This window comes from Drosophila santomea, chromosome 3L (genome assembly GCF_016746245.2).
Source record: "Drosophila santomea strain STO CAGO 1482 chromosome 3L, Prin_Dsan_1.1, whole genome shotgun sequence".
Lineage (NCBI taxonomy): Eukaryota > Metazoa > Arthropoda > Insecta > Diptera > Drosophilidae > Drosophila > Drosophila santomea.
The window spans coordinates 22,014,437-22,038,908 of record NC_053018.2 but is presented as its reverse complement, the minus strand read 5'-3'; the positions used below and the strand labels follow the sequence as shown (position 1 = coordinate 22,038,908).

Below are 24,472 nucleotides of genomic sequence, written 5' to 3'. Positions count from 1 at the left end.
CTTTGCATTGTTTGTGTCCTTGTGTCTGGGCCATTGTCTTGCCCGAATTAAACCAAGTGCATTATGACGTGGCAGCATCATAGTAGATGACAAACAAATTTATATTGGATTTAATTTAAATTCATCTGCCTAACATGCGCCGATGTTATTGATATCCCACCAATGTGGCATAATTAATAATTCGGGCAATGAATATAAACTCCAATCAAATACCTGTTAACATAACATGGAAACAAGCGCTACTCATAATTTCTGATAAAGCATTATAAATATATCGTTTTTGAAAAGTTTGCAGTCCGAACTCACCTGTCAATTTGGTTGCACAAAGTTTACATTAAATTTCGCCGTGGTAAAATGTTGTTAATTAGTTTGTATGCTTTCCGTTTGTTTTCTTGGTGTTCGTTGTTGGGTGAGAACGCTTTTGGGGTACAAGTACAGTCACCAACACAGAGGAAAAACACGCACAGGCAGGCACAGAGCGACTGTTATTAGCTGTCAAAACTGTTATTTCCCGTGGTCGCTGTCTCTTTCAATCGCTCCCAATCTCTTTACCTCCGCCCTCTCTTTCTCACTTCTGGGACTTGCAATGCAGTTGGCGGCGTTTTGTTTTTGGATGATGCACTTAATCCGCTGTTATCGGTCGGCAATCTGAGGAAAGACGAAGCCGCCTTGGCAATTTTGTGGGTAATTTCTGGGTATCCCTTTTCGTCAAACTTGGTCGGCTGATTGATGGATGCCAGGCGCACACACTGCACAAGGAACACACAACTTGACTGAGCGAAATTGCACAAATAACTGAATTGAAATATCCCCCCGCCTCTCACACACACAGTCACGTACACACAAACACGCACACACAAAGCGAAAGGGAAGGAGTGAACGGGACAGAGATATGGCGAGGAAAGAAGAAAGCATGCTCGTTCCGAAATTTCTTACAAATTTGCTAAACCAAAAAATGAGTACAGAAGCGCGGTGCACTCAAGTGCATTTTAATTGATTTTTTTCTTTATTTTTCGCACGGCTTTCACTCACAGCAGGATGGCCCAACGCGGCGTATGCGTAACACTTCAGTTGCAATTCGGCGATTTGAGTGAGTTTCTCCTGCCAACGAGTGAGACTTTCGAGTGGGCGATCTCTGTGGGTCACGGCTCCAGTTGCACTCCTATATATAGTAATTTTAACTTTTAATTAGCTTTTTGTTGCTGCTGTAATTTCGACAGCAAACAAAAGTTGCTGCTGCATTAAAATTTTAATTAATTACACGTAAGAATGCTCGAAAATTGATGGCTACAAGGAAGTTCCTTTCGTTTTGGACAAACAATTAGCATTTCACTGTCCCAAATGTAATGCGAAAGTATGAGGCAAAATGAATGAAAAGTTTGTGGAAGTTTTGTAAGGGATAGCTTTCAATTTTTGTAGCGGAAAGTGGGAAGCGAAGTATAGATAAACTTTTTAATATGAAAATTGCTCGTTTGGGGTCGAGAAAATTAAGTCTTAAATTGGGGAATAGGGAAATGTACCCTTTCGATTGATTTAACTCTAGGATGTATTTAACTTTCAAGGAGTCATTTTTTAATGTCAAATAGCAAGGACTTTTCTAAGACGCAATGTTTTTTTATAACCAAAATATACACTTTTATTGAAATACAGATATTTGATTTTAGAGTAGCAAGCATCTTAGCCATCAGGTTGACTTATACATATAAAGATTTGTAAGTTTAAGATTTCTAAAATGTTGTATTATTTTGTGCCGCTTCATATTAATACATGAATAATAGTTTTTTAGCATTATTTATGTCTCTAAGATCTTGAAATCCTAGACTCAGCATTAAACCCCTTTGAATCGTACACAAACGTCGAAGCCGAATTAATGAACAAATCACTCGGCCTATACAACTGAGGTTACTTTAATACAGGGTGCCCCGAAATCCGTGCACATCCAGGCTTGAGCATGCGTAATGGCCAACTCGCCGGAGCGACTCACTCAACTATTGGGCAGCGAGAACACCTACGCGGCTCAAACACACCTGAGCTACCTGGAGCAGTGCGGCAATCAAAGAGAGAGCCAGAAACCACCCCGGGGAGAAAGAGCGGGCGGCGGAAAGCAAACGTCAGCTGCATGAGAACCCAAAGGCGGGACAATTCCAATTGTGACATTTTGCATTGTTGGACAGTGTAATGACACACACCTACATGAACGCGTATGAGTTCAGCACGGGAAAGGCTTAAATATTTATGAATGGCATGTTGTATACTTTTGAGCACATATCCTGCTACAAAGTATATTGAAAACAAGGGAAAACGCTAGTCGAGTTTCTCGTGTATCAGATACCCGTTACTCAGCTAGTCGGAGTGAAAACTAGAAAGTTGAACATTTTTATTATTATTATTATTGAGAAATTAACGCATGATTAAAATTATGCGGAATTTTGGATTAGCTATAGCAGCTGAGGGCCTTAAGCAAGTTGAACATTTTATGCTGAAATCGATATATGTATATTGAAACTAAAAAAATAAAATCAGAAAAAAAAACAACACATTTTTCGAAAGTGTGGGCGCGGCAGTTTTGAGCGGTTTGTGGGCGTTAGAGTAGGCGTAGTAATAAAATTCTTGGCATACCGAAAGCAATTGGCAAAACAAATAAAAAAATTAAAACAAATTAAATCAATACTCGGAGTGACAGTTTTAGGCGGATTGGGGCCGTAAGAATAGGTGTTCACATCAGGAAACAAACTTGCGCTGAATCGCTTCCTTCTAGCTGTTACATACTTTTTAACGAATCTACTATACCCACTTTCGAGTAACGGGTATAAAAATTCTTTGCCACGACTGTCATTTTTTACATTAAAAAAAAGAGTTGTTTATTTACAATATGAGCTATGTTGTATGTATAATGTAATTGTAAGTTTACAAAGATGTACGAAGTTATCCCACCGCATCTAGCATAACAAAATAGATGATGCGTGCTCAGCACGTGTTTGTAGAGCTTATAAGATTTTTTATTAGCCATTTTCGGAGAAATAAAAGACAAGTTAGTGTGTAGCGATTTCGCAGAGCAACCAGCAAATCGCTAAGCCAAAGGTGCAAGCGCGAGAGGACAAGAGGCGAGATCGGTTGTATAACCAAATTTTATGACATAAAACCATAAATTGTAAGACTATTTTAAAGCAGTCACCTGCCAATTTAATCATGGTCCCGTTTTTCCTTCGCCCTTTCTTGCAAGTATGTAAAACTTCTCGCTATGCAGCTTTAAAGCATTACTTTGGAAATTGACAGATTCGCATTCTGGAATAGTTTTACCGTCGATGCATGACCAAGGCCAAAAGTCTGGAGCCAAAATGGCCCTCACACTGAACTCTCGGCCAACGACCAAGCTAATCACATTGGAAAATCCAAAAGCCAATACGGTTCTAATTATCAGAATCTGAGTTATTACAGTTGACCTCATCCAAAAATCGCGAATGAGCATTGACCACGGTCCAGGTCGGCAATGAACCTCAAAGAAGTGGAAATCACCACTGGCATTGCACATGACTAGGCGGACCATCAACCAATTTTAAGGTTAATGACTGTGTTTACACAGAATGAGTGTGAACCCCTGACGAAAAAAAGTTGTTGACTAATTTAAATTGATAGCAAAACGGCTATCAGATGAGATGTGGAATGAGTAATCGGAACGTTAGGCCAATAAGGGCCAAATAGTTCTGTTTTGTTTTGTTTTCTTGTTGTTAACTCGCACTAAATACATACGTTTGCAGTGTGTTTATATTGGGATTTCAAAATATTGCGTATACGCCGACAGGGTCATGCACGAACGAGCAAACCGAGCCGCCGCTGATGTACGCCCGATTAAGCTCCATTAAAAAAGCGTTTTATGCTTTCAAATTGCACGCATTCGGCGGCAAACTCTATAAAACCAGTTAATATCGGGGTTTTTGCATTCAGTCACCGTTCGAGGATTACACACGCCAAACACGGCCAGCAAAATCATGTCAGTGAAACAGACGAGCAGCTCCTCATGTTATTGGTTTGGTTTGGTTCTGGTCGCGATGATCCTGCAGCCCTCGGCGAGCCAATACTATGGATATCCCTACTACGGCGGGGCTAATGCGGGAGCAGGAGCGGGATCGGGATATGGCAGCATATACGGCAGTGGCATGTACGGATACCCCTACAACTACGGCGGATATCCGTACTACTCGTACCCCGGCTATAACCCGTACTCAATGTACGGCGGATACGGACAGTACGGGTACCCCTATGGGGGATATCCCTATGGTGGCAACAACATGAGTGAGTTTTCCGGAGGAGCGCACCTTAGTCCTTAGCACCCAAGTAATCTACAAGTTTTCTGGACCTGTTTCTTTCTCTAGACGTGGCCTACGCCAGCAGCAGTGGAGGATTCGCAACAGCAAGTGCGGGCGGAAGCGGATACTACGGCTAAAAGGTTACCAACCTGTGATAGTTAAGTGTACACGGTTAAGACATCCTACTCCATAAATGTGTTAGTTTTAATAAAAATATTTATGTACTATGCCATGTACTATGTAATATACTGCCCATATGAACGTCGAGATCTTAGGAACTATACAAGCTAGGAATTGAGATTAGGCATACAGACTTTTCAGACATAGACGCAGCGCATTTTTGTTAACCCATGTTGCAACGCCCACTCTAACGACCACAAACAGCTGCCACCCCCACAGTTTTAAATAATTTTTCCTTTCATCATTAGTCTTGTAAATTTCTAACGATTTTGCAAAACTACTTTTTGGCACACCCACAAACCGTCAAAAACTTTTTAAAAAAATTTTAATTTATATTTCATTTTAGATTTTTGCCCATATTTTAACTGAAAAAGTTGAAATTCTTGTATGCACTTAATGATATAGCCAAGATAAAATAGGCATGTCTCTTTATAGGACCATTAAGGGTAAATAAGATTTAGATTTTGAGATTATAGAGTGGTTTCCGTATAGCTATTTAAAATGTACGCACATGTGGTCCAGGTAAAAAGAAAAGTATTTATCTTTAACGAATATATTTGACCAAATCTTTAAGCTGCACTCAAAAAACATTTTAAGAGTAATTAAATACTGACAAACTTTTCCACCTACGTGACCACCATTAAGTAAGAGCTGACAAATTTTTAACAATGTGCATTCTTGGCGCCCTATCGATAGCTATGCTAGTGTTGTACAGTGCGCGATAGCGGGGGCCAAAAATATATCGATTTCCCGACAGTTCGCAGCCGTTAGCCAAGTACGAATTCGACCGACCAATAGTCTTGCAAAACAGAAAACAAAGGCATACACGTCGTGCTCTCGCCGAATTCCGCCGCCGTCGCCTGAAACTCACACAAAGTAAGCCTGAAATTAGTGGAAAACCGCTGAATAATCGAATTGGAGGTGCACATGGGATGAATGGCGAGTTAAACATTGCATTGCGTAATTGAGGCTAATAAGAAAACCAACAAAAACAAAGCCAACCAACTGCATTCTAATGCGCCTGTGTGTGTGCGTGTGTATCTACAGCTGAGCAGTATATAAATTGGTTTTATATTCGGCCTCCATTCCCCTAAATGTCCTCTCCTTTCAACGTCTTTAGTATATCTTAATATATTATAAAGCACTTGACAAGCAGTGAGTGGAAAGAGGAAGACAAAGAGCCAAAGTATGCTTACGTTAAAAGAGCTTGTTCCACATTTTCGCCACCTTTCTCCCCTACTCCTTCTCTCTCTGTTGCTCACGCGCACCGTGGGGTGTTTTTTCGATTCTCTACTTTTTGCGCCGCTATTGCACCCCTTCCCCGCCATTTGTGCGCTTAATTTCACAAATCAATGCAGCGTCAGTTAAAAAACACAAGAACTATATACGTATGTACTTCTGCTCTGGTCCCCTTCTCTGTGTTTCTGGTTTCGGCAATGGGAAATTTCCGTAGCCCCCGCACAGTGGAAAAAGAATAGCAGCGAGCAACTAAAATTACATGATTGCAAGTTCTCTTTTATGGACAGACAGTTAAGTTTTAATCGAAACACAAGCAGAGCCAAACCTTCATTTTTACAGTGCCAAAAAATAGGATTGTATTTATTTCCATAGCAAAACCATTTTAAAATATTCTAAAGATAATATGTACTTTTTCTGTTCAAGGAGAAAACTTCAATTTATGTTTTATTGTTAGTTCCATTTATTATTATTTTTTCACAAAACTTAATGTATAAACCCCACTATATGAATGCAATTGACAAAAAAGGTTTTAGGATGGATAAAATTGTAATAGCTTTGACACGCACTCACTCCACTGTGCGCTTCATAGACAGAACAGCTGATGCTCTTCAGATTTTAGCTTCTGCTTGTGCATAAAAGCGCTCTGAGTGCGTCTTTGTGTGTGTGAGGGAACGTGGATATCGATAATAAAATAAATTGAAAATACATCAGTCATCAGCTCGGTTGAACAACTGGCCAAGTTAGTGAACTTTCTAGAATTGCATGGAAGTGCGCATACTTTTGGGTTGCACTGTTTGCGCCTTATCTGGGGGTGTGTCGTCGGGAGCTTCACGTTTGGCTGCTTATCAAAATCACGCGACTCGACGCGGACCCCCAGTGAATTGCCAAGGTTGCTGATAAATGAATACTAATCAAACGCTTGCTCGTTTTGCTTGGCCTATCGCTTAGATAGCAAAATTCTAGGTGATACGAGCCGACGACGACGAAGAATCTACAGAGACCGCTTATATAACCCGGCAGTGAAGGAGGCAGGCCCCCAAATCCCGACAAGATGTTGCAAATGCTGCGAAGTTTCTCCAGATGCACTAGTCTGCAGCAGAGCGCGCTGAAAAGGTATGCCTAGGTTTATAATCTTTATATTTAATTATTTAAAAGTGACACTCAAATGCTAGAAACAATAATATGCATACATTTGTTTTAGAAAGTAGATTTATTGGTTTTATCACATTTAAAGCACTTAATTTATTTCAGTTCCTCTCGCTGTCTGGGTTCTGTAATACCGGATCTCAATCTGAAGGACTTCCCGATCGCCAATGAGCCGATCCTGGGATATCGCAAGGACTCTAAGGAGCGTAAGGCCCTCGAGCAGGCTCTGAAGGGCACGTCCTCGAGCTGCGAAGACATCCCTATCGTGATCGGCGGCAAGGAGTACAAGACGTCGGAGATTCGATACCAGGTTATGCCCCATGACCACCAACACAAGCTGGCCACCTTCTACTACGCCGATAAGAAGCTCATTGAGAAGGCCATCAAAACGGCGGTGGAAACACAACCCAAGTGGGATCGAGTGTCGATTGCAGACCGCCTGAAGATCTGGGAGAAGGCAGCAGACCTAATGGCAACGACGTACCGCCAGGATCTCAACGCTGCCACCATGCTGGGTCAGTCCAAGACGGCGATCCAAGCGGAAATCGATTCAGCAGCGGAGCTCATCGACTTTATACGGTGAGTATAAATTTCCATAATTAATTTCAAGAAATATGGACAACAAGTACGCAATCTTTTTTGATCGCATTTTTAAAAAATTTCCAAATATCAGCACCAAAAGGTTTTTAAGTTATGATCTTTAAAATATCCCATATTTGCTGGATAGAAATTTGTTCACTGTATTTACATACATATCTTGTGCTGATATATTCTTAGAAGATATTATTTTTCTGTATACCAATTTAAAAAAAAAAAAAAAAATCAATCACTTGTTTAATATTAAATTTACAAATTTAAAAATATTAAAAAATTAAACATAAATAAATAAACACACAATACAATACAAATTCTATTTCACAGAATGAATGCCTATTTTCTGAAGGAGGTCACTAAGTACCAGCCTATCAGCGAGAACATAAAGGTCACAAAGAACTCTTTGCGCTATCGTGGCATTGATGGTTTCATCGCCGCTGTCAGCCCCTTTAACTTTACGGCTATAGGAGGCAACTTGTCCTACACGCCAGCTCTGATGGTAAAACTATCCAATTGCTGGAAATATTAATAAATCAATCACCTTTGTTTTTTGCAGGGAAACGGTGTGCTGTGGAAACCCTCGGACACTGCCATACTGTCCAACTGGATTATTTTCAAGATTATGCGCGAAGCGGGAGTGCCCGATGGAGTCGTCAACTTTGTGCCTGCCGATGGTCCCGTGTTTGGGGACACGATTACGGCCAGTCCCCACCTGGCAGGAATCAATTTCACGGGCTCTGTGCCGTAAGTAATTGTCGGTCTATTGATTTTCCTGTTTAATACCATTTCCTACGACGACAGAACCTTCAACCGCCTGTGGAAGCAGGTGGGCAACAACATTGACAGCTACGTAAACTTTCCTCGCTTGACTGGTGAGTGTGGCGGCAAGAATTTCCACTTTATACATGCATCAGCCGATGTTGAGTCAGTGGTTACATCCACGATACGCTCAGCATTTGAGTACTGCGGCCAGAAGTGTTCCGCCTGCTCGCGCATGTATGTGCCTGAATCCCTGTGGCCACAGGTAGGTTCAAAAGGCATCACATTGCGATGTTTTCGTAACGCTGATCTGTTTAACTCCTTACCCCCAGATCAAGGAGGGCCTGCTACGAGAGGCAGCCAAGCTGAAGATTGGCGACGTTCAAGACTTCAGCAGCTTCACGTCGGCTGTGATTGATGACAAAGCATTTAAACGCATTACGGGCTACATTGAGCATGCCAAAAAATCCCCGAACCTCGAAATTCTCGCCGGCGGCACTTACTCAGACAGCAAGGGCTACTTTGTCAACCCGACTATTGTTCTCAGCAAGGATCCCAAGGACCGCATTATGACCGAGGAGATCTTCGGTCCCGTGCTGTCAATTTATGTGTACAAGGAGTCGGACCTCCTTGAGACCATGAAGCTGGTGCACACCTCTACGAAGTTTGCTTTAACCGGAGCAGTATTCGGGCAGGACGAGTAAGAAACTTCTATATAAAGGGTTATCTTTAGTTCATAACGGGATGCTTCCAGGGATTTCGTCAAGTGCGCTCTGCAGGAGTTTAAAATGGCCGCTGGAAACTTCTACATCAACGACAAGTCCACTGGATCCGTGGTGGGCCAGCAGCCATTCGGAGGCGGACGAATGTCCGGCACCAATGACAAGGCCGGAGGACCACATTATATTCTGCGTTGGTCCTCTCCGCAATCCATCAAGGAGACCTTTGTACCACTGCGGGACGTCAACTATCCATACATGTGCGAGTAAACAGAAAGAAATAAGATGCGCAGGGGGAAAGGGATGAGCAAAAGTAGTGAAATCCAGACAGGAATCTCATATAACTACTATCTATATAAATATATATAAATGTATTTTGTTGAAATATTTTTAAACACCACCCAAGTCCCGTAACACCTACCTAGTTCAGATAGCTTCGATTTGTATACACACACTCTAAGCTAAGAATCTCAAAACAACCCATGAGAATGCCTCGAAAGTTTGTCAATTGATATGCTGATACCTTCTAACTACAAACACACCGTGACATGGATATTTTAAATGAATACTATGTAATATCATTACTTTAACGTACGATTTATACGCAATGTGATTATTTAATTATATGATTCATAATTAAAAAGGCCCGACTTCTGCTTTATTCTTTATCGTTATTGCTTGAATTTAGTTTAACCGTTTTCAATTATGAAATCGTCTATGTACACACTTATGTATGTGAAATCGAACGACAATACATTCTGAACACTAAATGTGAAAGATTATGAAGAAATAAAGGAAAAACATAGTTACATGTAACGTAAGCATCAAATTCGTATTAATAAATATTACAATTTAAAAGAAAAACCATTCGAGAGAATCCAAATGAATTTTAATTTCGATCCGGCCACAGGCCAGTTTTTTAATTATTCTTGGTAACATTAGACTCAAATCTGTAATCAAACTACAAGCAATTCAGTTATTAAAAAATACATGTATTTCTTTCCGTTTTTCTTAAGTTGAATTAAATACATTGTCCAAAGTGACAAATTAATCTTTTACATATTGAATCCCTCATAAACAGGTTATCACCAGAAATTAGCGGGAAATTACTTAATTGCTAATCGGAAGTTAACCCTTTATTTAACCCAAGTGACTGGAAAATAATTTGGTTTTATGCCTGATTTCTTATGAACCTTTTTCAATTTTAGATAAAAATAGATTAAAGGCAAAACAATAAAAATGTACTAAGCTTCAAGTCCTAAAAGGTTTATAAAAAATCGGCTACAAGCTTTGCGGTTTCATTCCAACAGATCTGAAAAAGAAAGGGTCAATTCCGCTACTGTTATAATAACCATTATTTAAAAAGAAATAATGGCTTAAAGTATAAACCTGGTCACAGGTTTGTCGACCGCCGGTTCGCATTGGATTAATTCACATTAAAGCGGAAGTACAGACTTCCCCATGTCAATCAAGAGTTTGGAAAGAATTTACATGTTGGCGGAACTATTGCATAAAGAAACTATTCTACGTAGTTACTTTTTTGCTTACAGACTAGTTTTATCCGTTAGAATAAGGATTATTTTATGGGGTGTATATAACTCTAGTCAAATTTTATTGAATTGACGCCTACGTCAATTTGGCCACCTCGATAGCTGCCGCGCTTCTTCTTGGTTTTCTCGTGTTTAAAGGACTTGCCGCGCGTATGCTTCAGGTCCTTGTTGGCTCGCTCGCCCCAAGATCCGGCAGCGTTTTTCTATCGCGGTGAACAAATAATAAAATTAGGTTAACCCGATAACATATCTGCATCTAGTGTGGGTGTGTGTTTGTTTGCAGGTAGGTGGTGCTAACTAAACTATTTCTAATTATCGAAGGTGATCTTCTTGTTTGGCTTTGGCGCCGACGAGTCAAAGGATTTGTTGCCGAATCCGCCGCCTCGTCCTCCTCCACCGCGACCCCCGCGTCCACCAAAACCACCGCCTCCGCGGCCGCCGCCACCACCACCGCGTCCTCCGAAGCCACCGCCGCCTCCACGGCCGCCTCCGCCACGACCACCAAAGCCACCGCCGCCTCCACGACCGCCACCACCACGTCCGCCCCGCTGGTTGTTGTCGAAGCCGCCAAAGCTCTTGCGATCGCCGATCTTTTTGAAGCCGCCTCCATCACCGCCACCTTCGCCGTTGGATTTGTTGGTCTCCCAAGTGCTGCGATCTGGTCGTCCGGAGAAGCCTGAGCCACCTCGGCCGCCCCGTCCGTTGTTGTGCTTCTTGAAACCGTTGTCCTGAAATCGAAAGAAACGCCGAAAAGGGCAAACCACAAATTAGCAACGATTTAATTTGAAATATGTGTTCAAAATGTATTAGGAAAGTGCCACAAGTGATTTGAGATTTCTTCGCGGCGCGTCTTGCTAATTTGTGTGTCTGCCCCTTTTCAGCCTCTTAGAAAGAATCCCCTTCGCCTATTCCTCAACAGCCATCACAAACACACACACCCACGCGACTCAAATCCAATGCGGCACTTACCTTCGCCTCGAAGGACATGTCCTGGACTCGGGAGTCCACCAACACATCCTCGGTGCGTACCCTCCGGAAGGGTGACCGTCGCCCACTTCCCCCTCCGCTATTATTCATATTATTGTTTCGGCTGAAGGAGTTGTTAGGCGTGGAGGTGAAATCGTTCTTCTGCGAATGGCAATGATGTTAAGTAAAACTGTCTGCACAGGATTCGGACAATAAATAAACATTATTCGCTATTTAAAGATGGTATACAGTATTTCAATAGGACACACTAAACCATACTCATTACTGCTTTAAAAAGTTACTTTTCAGATAACTGAGGAAAAATGTTAAGTCATCATTCAAGCGGACTACGGTATTTTTAGATGCAGATAAGGTACACAGACTTACCTGTTGTTCTCCCGATTTGACGAAGTTATTGTACTTTTTGTTGGGAGTGGCCTCGTCCTGGTCGCCACCACTAAACTTTCGCTTCTGAGCAGGCTTCGCATTGCCATTGGTCACCGAGTTGGGCTTGACCTCGCCAGACTCTTCGCCAGAGTCACTGTCGTCGCTGCTGCTGTCACCCTTCTTAGCAGGAACAGCAGTCTTTTTAACAGCTGGCTTCACTGCCGGTGTCTCATCATCGCTGGAATCTTCACTGCTCGAGGAGGCAGGCTTTGCAGGCTTGGCCGGAGCCTTAGAAGCAGCCGCCTTTGCTGGCTTTTCATCTTCTGAGCTATCGCTATCGTCTGAAGAATCTTCGGAATCTGCTTTCTTGGAAGGAGCAGCTGTTGCAACTGTTTTCGATGCAGTTTTTTTGGGAGCTTCCTCTTCATCAGAGTCGCTGTCTTCGCTGGAAGACTTCGCCTTTTTGGCCGGTGTCGCCTTTGGTGTTGCAGCAGCCTTCTTTGGCGCCTCGTCTTCAGAGGAGCTGTCATCGCTGGAGGAAGCTGCCTTCTTGGCAGGAGTTGCCTTAGCTGGATTGACCTTTCCTGGAGCTGCCTTCTTGGGAGCCTCGTCTTCTGAAGAACTATCATCACTGGAGCTGTTAGCCTTTTTGGTGGGAGCAGCCTTAGTCGGAGTGGGCTTTGCTAGAATTTCTGCCCTTTTGGGTGCCTCGTCTTCAGAGGAACTATCGTCACTAGAGGACGCCGCCTTCTTAGCAGGAGCCGCCTTGACAGAAGCTTTAGAAGAGGGTTTGGTCTCTTCCTCTGAGCTACTGTCTTCGCTGCTAGAAGCGGCTGTCTTAGGAGCTGGCTTCGCAGCAGGCTGGACTGCAGGCTTCTTAGCGGCTGGCTCGTCATCGGAGTCGCTATCGTCGCTGGAGGATGCTGCCTTCTTTGCCGGTGCAGTCTTTGCAACTGGCTTGGCAGCTGGCTTGGCCTCTTCCTCGGAGCTGCTGTCTTCGCTGCTGGAGGCCGCTTTTTTGGCAGCTGCAGCCTTAGCTGGTGTGGCCTTGACAGCGGGCTTTGCCTTTTCTTCTTCGGAACTGCTATCCTCGCTGCTGGACTCAACCTTTTTGGCGGGAGTCGCCTTGGCCGGAGTTGGCTTCACTGGAGCAGCCTTTTTGGGTGCCTCTTCCTCCGAGGAACTGTCTTCGCTGGAAGATTCTGCCTTCTTAGCGGCTGGAGATGCCTTGGCCGGCGTGGCCTTTGCTGCTGTTGGCTTCTCCTCCTCCGAATCACTGTCATCGCTGCTGGAAGAAGCTGCTTTCTTGGCAGCCTTGCCATTTGTTAGTAGAGCCGCTGTCGCTGGCTTCTTAGGCGCGGATTCGACCTCAGAGTCTGAGTCGCTATCATCGCTGGAGTCACCGGCCGTAGCCTTGATTGCTGGGATCTTGGTGGAGCTCTTGGTCTGGTAGAACTGAATGATTTCACTCAACTTTGGGCTACTTTTGGCGACGCTGGCCTGGAAGTTAGAAATAGGCAAATGTTGTTGGTTAGCTAGACGAAACACGTGGTAATGGAGACAGATGCAAGGAGCGGCCCAAGAAGCCATCGATAGACAGCAATGGAATTCGGCTTCTAAACGTTGTCCAGTGGAGGCTGACGCCACATGTGTTGGATGCATCCGAACCGCACACATTGCACTTGCCGCTATCCACTGCAACTCACCGCCTTCGTCTTCTGCTGGAAAACCTTGGCCAGGTTCTTGTCCTTGGACTGCAAGTACTCTAGGACGATCGCATCGGCTATTTTTAGCAAGTCTGTCATGATTGATTCAACTATTCGTCAATATTTTCCGTCCGAAATTAATTGCTAGCCGCACGCTTGTCACACAAAAAAGAATGCGCACACACACGTGTTTTTTACTTATCAGTGGTATGGCAGCACTCACCGGTCGCCATCGGTCTGGCCACCCCTCTTTACTAGCCTTCGAGCGTTCCTCAACACTATGAATACAGTGGGTATTCTTTTCAAAGAAAACTCGAAAATACGATTGCTTTGCTGATGTAACCGTTCATTAATACTATAGCGACAAAGCTAAATCAAATGGTTGATATGGGAAATAACTCTACGCTCGAGACCAAACTAAAATGACAAAATTACTTTTATTTATTATGATACTTTCCTATGTATATAATTTTCTGGATTTTTCGAAATTTGCAGCAATAAATCCTATTCAAATCCTAATCGCGTAAAAAATAAATTCGCGACAAAAAAAAATAAATATCGAAGATGTACCGAAACTATGTTTCTTGTGCGAGATATTCAAGCGATCCGGGGCTGGTCACACTAGGGGAACACAGAAATTTATTTTTGTTTGTTATTCAATTGAGTTGCCCTGCTTGGAACGATCCAGAAAACCGACCGTAGACTGGAAACTATCTCTCGCTCCGGCTACTTTACCTACTCGCCAGCGAGGATCGCGTCTCGGAACCATGGATGCCGAGCCGGTAACCAATATCCTGCAGCTGAACGACGACTGTCTGGCCGAGGTTTTTGAACGCCTGCAGGACTTGCCGTCGGAATTGTCCTTCGCACGGACTTGCCAGCGACTGCAGTGCATTTGTCTAGCCAAGTGGCGCACCAGCCGTGTATACGAGCAACTGGATCTGGAGAAGTGGCGGGTACTTTTGCCCAACCATGAAGACCTGGTATACTTCTTAACCCAAATGCGTCCGTACATCAAAGAGATTAGCGGCAGCAGCTGCCTGTGCTCTATACTAAAGGATCTGGACGAAATGCACATTGCGGAGCTGCCCCTGGTGACCAGCTTTTACTACGACTCAGACGACGTCGATTGCTATCCCACGAACCGGAGTATCCGTAAGCTGGCCCAGCTTCTGCCTGGCTTGCGAAAGTTGCGCCTCACCACTCCCATCGACGGGCGGTACCTGTCCAATTTCGAGCACCTGCAGGAGCTGCACCTCTACGAGGACCAGCACAAGGCGTTTGAGCTGCAGCAGAAGTACCTGGACGAAGTATGCCGGTAAGCAGTTATCGCCATCTGCCTCATTTTTCACAACTTACTTTCCGTTTGTTCCACAGCAAGCTGCATGATCTTCGGGTCCTGGACATTAGGACGTACGATATGATCAGTAAACTTCAGCTGGGAAACTGCCTGCAAAGCTTTAAGAACCTCACTGATCTTAAGCTTAATCTGGCCACCTTGAAACCCATTCTTCCCGCCGTTCTAGAGCTGCCCTCCCTCAAGAAACTGGTGGTGCTGCTGGACAACGAGTGGCATATCCCCCCTCTGGTCAGTCCAGATAGCTATGACCACAAGATACGCGAAGTCAGCGAGTTCTACGAAATCATGGATTTCAAGGCCAAGGAAATAGTGGGATTTGCCGTGGACGGATACTATATGCCCCTGGAACCTGGCTGGGATGAGAAGCTGCCCATCTGGACGTATTGCAGGCTGAAGCGCCTGGCCATTTGCAGCTGGACGCATTCGGCAGACTACCTAAAGCGCTACACCTGTATGACAGACCTGCAGCTGCTTTGCCTGCGCAACTGGAATGACCTGAGCGACGAAATCCTCTTGGAGTTCGTGGAACTCTGTTCAAGATTGGAACATCTCGACGTGTCCTACTGCCGAAATCTGACACCAAAATTTTTACCACGCGCCTTAAATATTCTTAAGCGGCGGGAGCCGTACAAGCAGAAGCCAGGAGTTGGATGGTCGCCACCTCTGAAGCTCTACTACGAACTTAGTGGCTTTGAGGACTACGTGGATAGAGCGGTTACTATTTACTTATTAATATCGCTTTATTTTTATCTAATCAATTTATCCACTGCAGAACCTTAAAAGCTCTGTGGAATATAGAGGATATATTGTTTTCACCGCCGACTTTCCTGTCGACTCTGAACGGGGTTTAAGCTTTGTGGACCGCGGCTACCAATTTGAATTTCACTGACCTCAAAATATGTAAATATACAAACGTAGATTTATACAATAAATTATTATTAAAATTTATGTTGCACAAAATACGCCAAAATGGTTAATAATTTTAATATTTTGAATGCTCCATGCGGACTCCCGTGTTTGTGCCTAATGATAAAGTATCAACGATAGCGTGGTGCGCAAGGAAACTTTTGCTTATACAGTAGAATCCGGCTATAGCGACTTTCAAGGGACCGACGATTTTACGTCGTTATACCCGGAAGACGCACTAACAGAAAGGTGAAAAAAATATATTTTTTTGTTTATTTATGGTTGCCATGTTCGTAATGTGTTTTAAAATTTAAAATTAAACAAATTAATTTTTTAATCAAACAAAAAATGTATTAAATGTAATCAAATAACATGGTTTTCCATAAGAAACAAGAGCTATTGATCCTGATCAAGAATATATGTACTTTATATGGTCGGAAACGCTTCCTTCTGCCTGTTACATACTTTTCAACGAATCTAGTATAACCTTTTACCAAAGACATTAGAATAATTATTATTATAATGTCTTTGCTTTTACTCTACGAGTAACGGGTATAAAAAGCAGAAAAAACTAGAAATATAACGTCACATCTCATGGAATGTAGGCATGAGGTCTGCACACACACGCTGTAAACATTTTTGTGACGTCGCAAAGTGGCGCATTAGATACTTTTGGGTTACAAAAATCATAACTCTTGAACCAGTTGAGATATTTTCATAATTCATAATACTTTTCATTTGTTTTCTCTGAAAATGCTAATATGGTACATATTTAATGTTTTAAAAGCAAAAAATAAATACATTTTAAAGAACAAAATGTATGTTTTTTTATTTTGTATTTCGTCAATTTTTCATCTATTTTAACTTTTTTTTACAAATAATTAATTAACACCTCATACTCCAAACCCATGGAATGGATGCAACCCAAAAAAGGTTCAACTTTGAACACGTGTAACTTCTAAAATACAGAACTGATTTGAATTATTTTTTGGATTCAACCCTTTTGAACTATTACTTGTCGAATGCGATATCCCACGCAACGATCCGTTGTCATCAAAATTTAAATTTAATATCGCAAAAGTATCTAATGCGTCACTGTGCGTCGGTCACTGATATTTACATACATTTTTAACAGAGGCGTTTCCGACCGTATAAAGTACATATATATATTCTTGATCAGGATCAATAGCCGAGTCGATCTGGCCATGTCCGTCTGTCCGTCCGTATGAACGTCGAGATCTCAGGAACTATAAAAGCTAGAATGTGATTGAGATTGGGCATACAGACTCCAGAGACATAGAAGCAGCGCAAGTTTGTCGATTCATGTTGCCACGCCCACTCCAACGCCCACAAACCGCCCAAAATTGCCACGCCTACACTTTTGAAAAATAATTTAATATTTTTTCATTTTTGTATTAGTCTTGTAAATTTCTATCGATTTGCCAAAAACTTTTTGCCGCGCCCACTCTAACGCCCACAAACCGCCCAAAGCTGCTACGCCCACACTTTTGAAAAATGTTTTGATATGTTTTCATTTTTGTGTTAGTCTTGTTGATTTTTATCTATTTTCCCAAAAATGTTTTGCCACGCCCACTCTTACTCCCACAAACCGCCAAAAACTGTCAGTATGGAAATTTCTCCTTTGCACTTCCACCAGCTGAGTAACGCGTATCAGATAGTCGGCGAACTCGACTATAGCGTTCTCTCTTGTTTTTGTTTGGCACGTCTCAATATCCGGTTGAACTACGAAAAATCTCGTCGGTATAAGCGGTTTGCTGCTTAAAGCGGAGTAGTACTAACCGGAGGTTCTTTCATACAAGTTTGTATGCGGACCAACCAAGCTATCGAGTTTCCGTCGCAATAACCGGACTGACGCTATAAGCGGAGTCGTTATAACCGGATTCTACTGTATCCGTAAAACAGTAGAGCCGTACAAAATTTAATATCTCGTAAAGGAGATTCAGTGGTAATAAATCTGTTGGTTCTTGTAAGTGTAATTAATTATTATACATCATTTAATTGATTACCTGATTTAACCTTCAGATAATAAAAGTAAGATCATTTTCAAGAATTTTTTAAAAGGTTTACCATTGTCTTATTTAGATATTTCTTATAAAACTACCCATTAATTTGACCGACAATTTTTGTAAATAAATTAATAATATGAATATTAAAAATATATGAAAATATTCAAAAGATATAATTTAAAATAAGCACTGCCGTCACATTAAGTTATTTTTTTTTAAATCCTAATAATTTAACCGATCACTTTTTTAAATATAAGTCTTACAAAGCTGACGGAAACGTAGAACCAATTTAATTTTGTTAACCGAAAATTGAACATTTGTAGCTATGAAATAGCTAGGTGGCGGGAATACCCCAGATAAAATGTTTACTGTGATTGGCAACACAGTACCATCTGTTTTAACTTAACTGGCAGGTATAATAACTGTAAGGTATAGTTTATAGTTAGGAAGGCACCTTGTTGTTTTACCCAAACCCGCTTTTGATCCCGCTTTTGATCCCGCTTTTATGGATATCTAATCTTCAGACAAAAAGTGTTATTTTGGCCATCTCGGGCTCAAAATCGTATTTGAATTCAGATAGGCACTAGCGCATACGAACACAGTACAGTACACAATCGTGAAAATGAACAGCCAAAGAAACAAATTTAAGCGAGGTCAAAATTTCTCCACGGAGGAGGAATTTCTGCTTATCACTATGGCGGCGGAGCAACGCCAGATCTTCGAAAATAAGAAATGCGATGCAGTGACCTGGAAGGAGAAGGAGCGGGCCTGGGATGACCTGGCGGTCGCCTACTCCAGCAAATCGGGAGTTAAGCGCAGTGGACTTAGCTTGAGGACCAAATATGAGAGCTTGAAGAAGAAGTTGGGAGCCGGGATTCCGTACGGACACCCAACCCAAACTCCTTCGGTTTCTGAAAAACTCAGGGAGATCCTGGGGGACGATGACACGGGGGGCGAAAACTCAGACAGCGATTGTGAGTAAGGATCACTGACCGTCCTCCACCTATCTAAAGATAGTTACTTTCCAGTTATAATAGATGATTGCAAGGCGGAATCAATTGGAGACATTATCGAGTTCACAGGGGAAAACTCCAATGAAAACGGGGAATTAACTGCCACGTCGAGAAACCCAACTGGAAGGTCGAGGCGCTATGCCGGCAGACTTTTTCAAGAAGAAAAGCTACGCTTGATCAGAGCACAGCGACATTTTTATGAACAGGAAAACATCAGAGCTCGGGAAAAGCATTTGGAGGAAATGAAAACTCTTAGTGCGAAACGAGAGCTCCTCTACATGGAAATCGCTGAAAAGAAAATGAAACTTAATGTACGCTATAGAATGCAGTTTCGTATGTCAAATGAAATGTTTAATGTTATTATTATTTGCAGGACTCTTCAAAAGATTCATGAGCTGTTTTTATCACAGTTTTGGTCTAGATTAGTATCAAAAAGTAGACGAAATTCTCAAAATGTACATCAGCTCTCAAAGTATTTACTAATTATATTTTCTATGAGTTTTATCGGCTACATACAAATTGTTTTTGATTTCCGCATTGTCAAAAAAATCGAAAGAAATGCCCATGACAAGAGAAGCTTGGGGTAATGAGTCCTTTTCATGTATTACTTTGTTTTGAAGGACCGCACAGCCAAATATTACGATTTTCGCCGTATCAATAGGGATTCCAAGGGATAGGACGGGAAACCTCTGCCTCCAGATCTCAAATCATCTGGACATGACTTTGTAAGCCGATGTTTGCGTTCATTATGACGATTTTGTGTCTCCGTGGTGGGTTTTATAATGGGGGTCATCATCGCCGCCTTCCCATCGGGATTTTATTTGACTGTTGTCGAAAATAGTGTCAAATAATGCTTAATTGCGCATCTAAGACAGCCTGGATGTTCATTGACAAGAGTCTCTTGCCTTGGGAGCCGAATGTGTGAGCAGCCGACCACCCCCATCACATTTGGAAACTTAATTAACTTGTTGTATTCCCTGAAAAGGGCCGCAATGTGCAGTGAAACTTCCTCCACCGCCCGACAATTAGAGGTTTTGCGGAAGTACCTTACGGCATCCAAGTTTCAACAGGCAGGAACCGGAGGAGCTACTTGTACTCAGGACTTGAGGCGTGGTTTCTGGGCAGATTCAGTGCGTCAAAAAGGGTTTCCTCTTGAAGTGAGTCAATTGACCAAGCTGCATGTTGGTTGTTCCATTTATTTTTATATTTTTTGTAAAAGGCCTAAACAAGCGGGTTTTGAAATTTGGAATAAAGCTATAAACTCAACATCGTTTATATACTCTAGTAAGTTGCGTTTGGTTTGGTAGAGCCCGAGTCCTTAAGCCGAGAGCCTTAAGTCCTCATCCTCTTTGGAGTCTTCCAGTAAATTAAGAAATTTGTTTTGTTAATCCTATAAACATTTAAAACAGTTTTCCGAATATGAAATCACTTCACTGTGAATGGCTACCATTCGGTCAGCTGTTTTGAAATATTCAACAGGTTGGTCTTCTAAATAAACCCTTAATTTTTTGTTGATCCTCGATATATTACATTTAAGGTAAATAGCATTTTAATAGATGAATGTTTGAAAATGTATGGAGGTAAACTGATATTTGGCTGTTTATTATATATGGGCAATAAAAACAGTTTGCATTTTAACTGTGTTGGTTGGACTTCGATGCTCAGCTGATTTTTGTAAATAGATTGCTAAGTAGTTTGGATGTCAAAATATTTTTTACCCGCTTAAAAGGGAACCAATGTCGCACATCAGGGGCAGTCTTCACTGTGTCTGCATAGAAGGTATTTTTCAGTTTGAGGGTCACACTGTTCCAAAGCTTCAGTCCTTTCACATGTTTACATTACATTACTACATTGTGCAATAAATTTGAAAGCATTTAAGAGAAGTACGCGACCAGGATGAGCAAAGAATCGCAGCAGGGCCCTGGCGATGGCATCCGATCTATGAGAAGCACCGGAGTCTTCCGGCTGATCAACTTCGAGTTGTATACAAAGCCGGTGCGGTCTTATTTAATTTTTCAATTAGATTGTAACGAATTATAGAATTGTATTTCATATTCGTTTTCAGAACAAGATCATCATGGGCCTGGGACTGACAGCGTTTGCCGGGGTCTTCGGTTACATTGCGTATATGAGGTACAAGTACGAGAGCCTGGGATACTATGTGGCTGTCCAGGAGAACGGACAAGAAAAGTTTATCAAAAAGAAGTCGAATTGGGAGCAGTAATCCATGAATCTTGGTGGAAACATCTTTATTACTTGGTAGCACAATTTGGTACATAAATTTGTTGTTTACGGGAGTTACTGTACGTTTTGCCGAAAATAGTTGGGAAATCACAATAGTAGAAAAATGTTTTAAATTGAAACTTATTGTGGCAAATGGGCCACAAACTGAGCGTAAAACAGCAGGAAGAGGACGGACAGTAGGTGAAAATGGAGTGGAGTGGAGCTGAGAAGAGTTGGTGTATCACAAGAGCAATTACTCCTCGCATCTCTCAGACTTCTCGCCGCCGCCGTCATCGTCAGCGCCATTAACGTCTTCCTAGGCAGACTGCTTAAGAGCCTTAAGCTCATCCAGGTACTGTGCTTCCATCTTAATCTTGTTTAGTTGGTTCAGCTCTAGGTTCTCGCCCTGGCTGCGTCGAACCTTCAGCTTCTTTATGTCCGACAACTTCTTGGCGACGCTGCGAATCTTGCGCTCCTTATCGCTGATGTTCTGGCCGTTGGGCTGACCCTGTCCATGCGGAATCTGTGGCTGATCGGCAGCGTTATCCGGCTGGTATTTCTGTCTAGGAGTGGGCGGCTGCCTCCGCTCCTCTGCAGCCACGAAAACGGGCGACTGACGCGCAATCGGAGCAACTTGTTCGGTCACCTCAGTCGGGACAGAATCCGCATCGCCGCCATTTACAACGTTTACATTCTTCCTAGCGCTTCGCTGCTTGTTCTTGTTGTTCCTCTTGTTCCCATTGGTACCACCTGCAGGGCAATATAAATGCAAACAGCAATTAGCAAACACACAGCCGAGCCTACTTACAGCCACGCAATCCCTAATCCTAATGGCATGCTAATACAAAATGTGTGTGGAAGGAGTGAGAGGAGCTGACATGCTGCGTGAGTCGTGAGCCTAGTAGCGTTTTTGCTGGTAGGGCCGATAGCGCCGGTTGTGGCGGCTGGTCGAGGACCCGGTAGACTGTGGTCTTTCCGCGCCGTTCGCCGCCACCAGCTGGCACTGGCCCTGCTCGCCTCGCCGCATAATGGGATTGTCCAGGTCGTACTGCCTGTGCCAAAACTTCCGCGTCGTATTACCTGCTGCTGCCGCCGGGGCTAGTCCGGGAATACTCGGCTGTGGCAGATACTTTTCCGGATTCTTGCCCTCCTTCAACAAGCGCAGATGGGGCGGTGTGTACGCCTTTTTGCTGGCCTCTGGCTGGCTGGACTTGATGCCCTCGTGCTTGGCCTTGGTAATCTTCGGTTCGATGAACGTCTTATCCGCAAACTGCTGCCACTCAATTCCCAGCAATTCCTGACCCTGGGGCCACATGGTCTCGTGGAGCAGGGCCCCGGAGTAGTGGTACACCTTGAACCTGCGGGAAAGTTGCGTTAATAGTAGTATACGCAATTGAATTAATCCACTTACCCATTGCTTATGCGGAGCCTGGGTGCCGTGGTGGCCGTGACGAACCACTCGCCATTGGGATGCCACTCAAAGACCGTGGTGTCGGCGCACTTGAGGTTAGCTAGCTTCTCGCGTTTGGTCACATCCCACACCTCGACGGCTCCAGGCAGATTGCCAAAGCCGGCGAGAACTATGAGGTTGCCGAACGGATTGAAGTAGGCACAGTTCCGTGGTCCCTCACCAAAGTCAAAGACCACATCGCACTTGAGGTTGTAGAGAGCCGCCTTGGAGGGCATGAAGCCGTATACGACTACAAACTCGGTTGCTTTAGGACTCCACTTGACGCAGTGCACCGGCCCTTCCTTAGATAGGGGCACTGAGCAGGTGTCGCCCTTAGTGGCCATGAAGTGCACCGCCTGGTTGCCGTAGTAAGATGCACCGCTCTTATCCACTTCCGTGCTGGTTAGGAGGAGCAGTCCGCTGCCCCGCTTGTTCCACAACATCTCGACGCGATCCGCCTGGAAGAAGCTCTTGCAGGCTACGGTCTGGTTCTGGCCAAGCGCCGGGTACTTGTAGAGCTTGCACATGGACGGGGCGCCCTTGGCGCCCGGAGTGTAGAAGGCAAGGAATGGGGGACAGTTACCGGGACCTAGCGACAGCATACCGCCCCGACTGCCTCCTATCTTGCGTGATGTGGAGGCGAATCCCTTCTCCGCTCCCTCGCCGAGGTCATAGAACAGTGCCTCGCCGCCGACTACCAGAGCGAAGATGGACTCGTCCGCTGACCAGGAGGGTTGCCAGTCCGTTTGGTTCTTCTGGACGATGGCGAACACTTCGACGCCGGTGGCCACATCGTAGACGAGCAGATTGGGCGACCCTTCCGGTCGGTCCTTAGTGATGGCATAGTGCTCCCAGGTGCACAGGTAGCTGCCACGTGGCGAGAATTGGAGGTAGAAGGCCTTTGGTCTGGGCAGGACGCACTTGGTCGGCCAGCTGGCTGCGCTGTCCCGGCTGGCCTGGAGCACCTTGACTTCCTGGCCGTTGGAGTAGGCGAAGTACCGGCCGTCGGGGCTGAAGCAGATCGAGCGTGAGCTCTTCGTCTCCTCGCGCGGCAAGTGGGGCTTGGGCTCAAAGGGCTGCTTGGAACCCGCCGAGGACCACACTTCCACAGCCACGCTAGAGCGAACTGTGAAGAAGAATCGAGAGGGGTCCCCGATTAGCAGGTGGAAACACGAGGTCGCGCTGTTTTTCGCATTTTTTCACTACCCGGGCAGAATAAGTGTCTGCGTTCTATTCTCCAAGGCGTCTACGGCGCCTCAGTGATCACCTGGTGGGAATTGCACCCGGACAATACTCACTGGCAAGGGTAGGAACAACCAGATCCGCAGCTGCAGCCATTGTCTTCCAATCTCACACGCACACACACACAGGAACACGCACGTCGGTGTTGCTGCAGTTGCTTTTGTTGTTGCTTCTGTGCAGTCAGTGTTGGTCAACGATTGTGTGCTTGATTTGGTCACACACGGTTGCCGTGTACGCGGTGTATCGATAAACGATAGTAAACATGCATGGGCATTGGCGCCACAACGACACGTTTAAACATCAACCAAACCAAACCGAACCGAACGTATTTATAACTCCAACAAAATTTCTGCTCCACGTGAATTTAAAAACATTTTAGTACTAACGATTTTGGAACTGAAGCGCTAGTCATTTCGACTGATCCAATCGAAGGTGTGTTGATGAAAACTATTTGATACTACAATTATTTTTAGAAGACAAAAAAAAGGTAATAGGCAATAGTTTCACAAAATATTAGAAAACAGATAAATTAACTATAATCGTCGGTAAAGAAACGATCAGAAAATGATTCTGCCCTAAAATAGAGGGGATTATTTAGAATATATATTACATTTTAACACAGCTTTACATTCTTTATTAAACAAATAAATCAAGCAATGACACTAAAAAGCTTTATAAATACAATTTTATTCTAATCA

General features: G+C 43.6%; 9 protein-coding genes and 1 long non-coding RNA gene across 16 annotated transcripts in view; 6 read left to right on the top strand and 4 right to left on the bottom strand.

Moving 5' to 3' along the window:
- The window catches only part of LOC120449495 (poly(rC)-binding protein 3), an 89,711-nt gene extending 88,942 nt beyond the window's left edge, over positions 1-769 (bottom strand). The window contains exon 1 of the mRNA XM_039631980.2: positions 307-769. The gene's annotated coding sequence lies outside the window, so the exon portion shown is untranslated. The remainder of the gene's footprint in view (positions 1-306) is intronic.
- A 1,859-nt stretch (positions 770-2,628) lies between these two features.
- LOC120448888 (shematrin-like protein 1) lies at positions 2,629-4,486 on the top strand. Of its 2 annotated transcripts, none has more exons than XM_039631104.1 (3): positions 2,629-3,151; positions 3,224-4,293; positions 4,374-4,486. In XM_039631104.1, exons 2-3 carry the CDS (start codon positions 3,990-3,992, stop codon positions 4,442-4,444), a joined length of 375 nt encoding a protein of 124 aa, XP_039487038.1. In that variant the 5' UTR covers positions 2,629-3,151; positions 3,224-3,989; the 3' UTR covers positions 4,445-4,486. The 2 variants fall into 2 exon arrangements, with proteins under 2 accessions (XP_039487038.1, XP_039487039.1); XM_039631105.1 differs by having other exon boundaries at positions 4,348-4,479.
- Positions 4,487-5,231: 745 nt separating this feature from the next.
- LOC120450570 (delta-1-pyrroline-5-carboxylate dehydrogenase, mitochondrial) lies at positions 5,232-9,605 on the top strand. 3 transcript variants are annotated; one of them, XM_039633682.2, is made up of 8 exons: positions 5,232-5,363; positions 6,675-6,839; positions 6,978-7,451; positions 7,794-7,965; positions 8,023-8,210; positions 8,268-8,490; positions 8,558-8,925; positions 8,980-9,605. In XM_039633682.2, exons 2-8 carry the CDS (start codon positions 6,778-6,780, stop codon positions 9,212-9,214), a joined length of 1,722 nt encoding a protein of 573 aa, XP_039489616.1. In that variant the 5' UTR covers positions 5,232-5,363; positions 6,675-6,777; the 3' UTR covers positions 9,215-9,605. The 3 variants fall into 3 exon arrangements, with proteins under 3 accessions (XP_039489616.1, XP_039489618.1, XP_039489617.1); XM_039633684.2 differs by having other exon boundaries at positions 5,263-5,363; positions 6,679-6,839; XM_039633683.2 differs by lacking the exon at positions 5,232-5,363 and adding an exon at positions 6,347-6,465.
- A 310-nt stretch (positions 9,606-9,915) lies between these two features.
- On the bottom strand, positions 9,916-13,782 carry LOC120450568 (nucleolar protein dao-5). 3 transcript variants are annotated; one of them, XM_039633680.2, is made up of 4 exons: positions 13,554-13,779; positions 11,848-13,347; positions 11,464-11,622; positions 9,916-10,697 (listed from the first exon to the last, which is right to left on the bottom strand). In XM_039633680.2, exons 1-4 carry the CDS (start codon positions 13,650-13,652, stop codon positions 10,545-10,547), a joined length of 1,911 nt encoding a protein of 636 aa, XP_039489614.1. In that variant the 5' UTR covers positions 13,653-13,779; the 3' UTR covers positions 9,916-10,544. The 3 variants fall into 3 exon arrangements, with proteins under 3 accessions (XP_039489614.1, XP_039489613.1, XP_039489615.1); XM_039633681.1 differs by lacking the exon at positions 9,916-10,697 and adding an exon at positions 10,727-11,222 and having other exon boundaries at positions 13,554-13,782; XM_039633679.2 differs by lacking the exon at positions 11,464-11,622 and having other exon boundaries at positions 10,524-11,222; positions 13,554-13,778.
- A 248-nt stretch (positions 13,783-14,030) lies between these two features.
- On the top strand, positions 14,031-15,875 carry LOC120450571. Its single transcript, XM_039633685.2, has 3 exons — positions 14,031-14,871; positions 14,931-15,627; positions 15,686-15,875. Exons 1-3 carry the CDS (start codon positions 14,321-14,323, stop codon positions 15,800-15,802), a joined length of 1,365 nt encoding a protein of 454 aa, XP_039489619.1. The 5' UTR covers positions 14,031-14,320; the 3' UTR covers positions 15,803-15,875.
- Positions 15,876-18,281: 2,406 nt separating this feature from the next.
- LOC120449645 lies at positions 18,282-19,370 on the top strand. The gene is made up of 3 exons (XM_039632238.1): positions 18,282-18,820; positions 18,875-19,170; positions 19,233-19,370. Exons 1-3 carry the CDS (start codon positions 18,469-18,471, stop codon positions 19,251-19,253), a joined length of 669 nt encoding a protein of 222 aa, XP_039488172.1. The 5' UTR covers positions 18,282-18,468; the 3' UTR covers positions 19,254-19,370.
- Positions 19,371-19,507: 137 nt separating this feature from the next.
- LOC120449646 lies at positions 19,508-20,166 on the top strand. Its single transcript, XM_039632239.2, has 2 exons — positions 19,508-19,780; positions 19,845-20,166. The coding sequence occupies exons 1-2, from the start codon at positions 19,710-19,712 to the stop codon at positions 20,164-20,166; spliced, it is 393 nt and encodes a 130-aa protein (XP_039488173.1). The 5' UTR covers positions 19,508-19,709.
- Positions 20,038-20,276, bottom strand: LOC122756469. The gene is made up of 2 exons (XR_006356488.1): positions 20,140-20,276; positions 20,038-20,080 (listed from the first exon to the last, which is right to left on the bottom strand). It is a non-coding gene; the product is annotated as an uncharacterized LOC122756469 (long non-coding RNA).
- Positions 20,277-20,658: 382 nt separating this feature from the next.
- On the top strand, positions 20,659-21,160 carry LOC120448382 (small integral membrane protein 8). The gene is made up of 2 exons (XM_039630365.1): positions 20,659-20,854; positions 20,925-21,160. Exons 1-2 carry the CDS (start codon positions 20,756-20,758, stop codon positions 21,081-21,083), a joined length of 258 nt encoding a protein of 85 aa, XP_039486299.1. The 5' UTR covers positions 20,659-20,755; the 3' UTR covers positions 21,084-21,160.
- On the bottom strand, positions 21,071-24,159 carry LOC120448381 (eukaryotic translation initiation factor 2A). Of its 2 annotated transcripts, none has more exons than XM_039630363.2 (4): positions 23,831-24,155; positions 22,494-23,658; positions 22,163-22,440; positions 21,071-21,832 (listed from the first exon to the last, which is right to left on the bottom strand). In XM_039630363.2, the coding sequence occupies exons 1-4, from the start codon at positions 23,868-23,870 to the stop codon at positions 21,399-21,401; spliced, it is 1,917 nt and encodes a 638-aa protein (XP_039486297.1). In that variant the 5' UTR covers positions 23,871-24,155; the 3' UTR covers positions 21,071-21,398. The 2 variants fall into 2 exon arrangements, 1 of the variants encoding a protein (XP_039486297.1); XR_005616100.1 differs by having other exon boundaries at positions 21,691-21,832; positions 21,891-22,440; positions 23,831-24,159.
- Between the last annotated feature and the right edge of the window lie 313 nt (positions 24,160-24,472).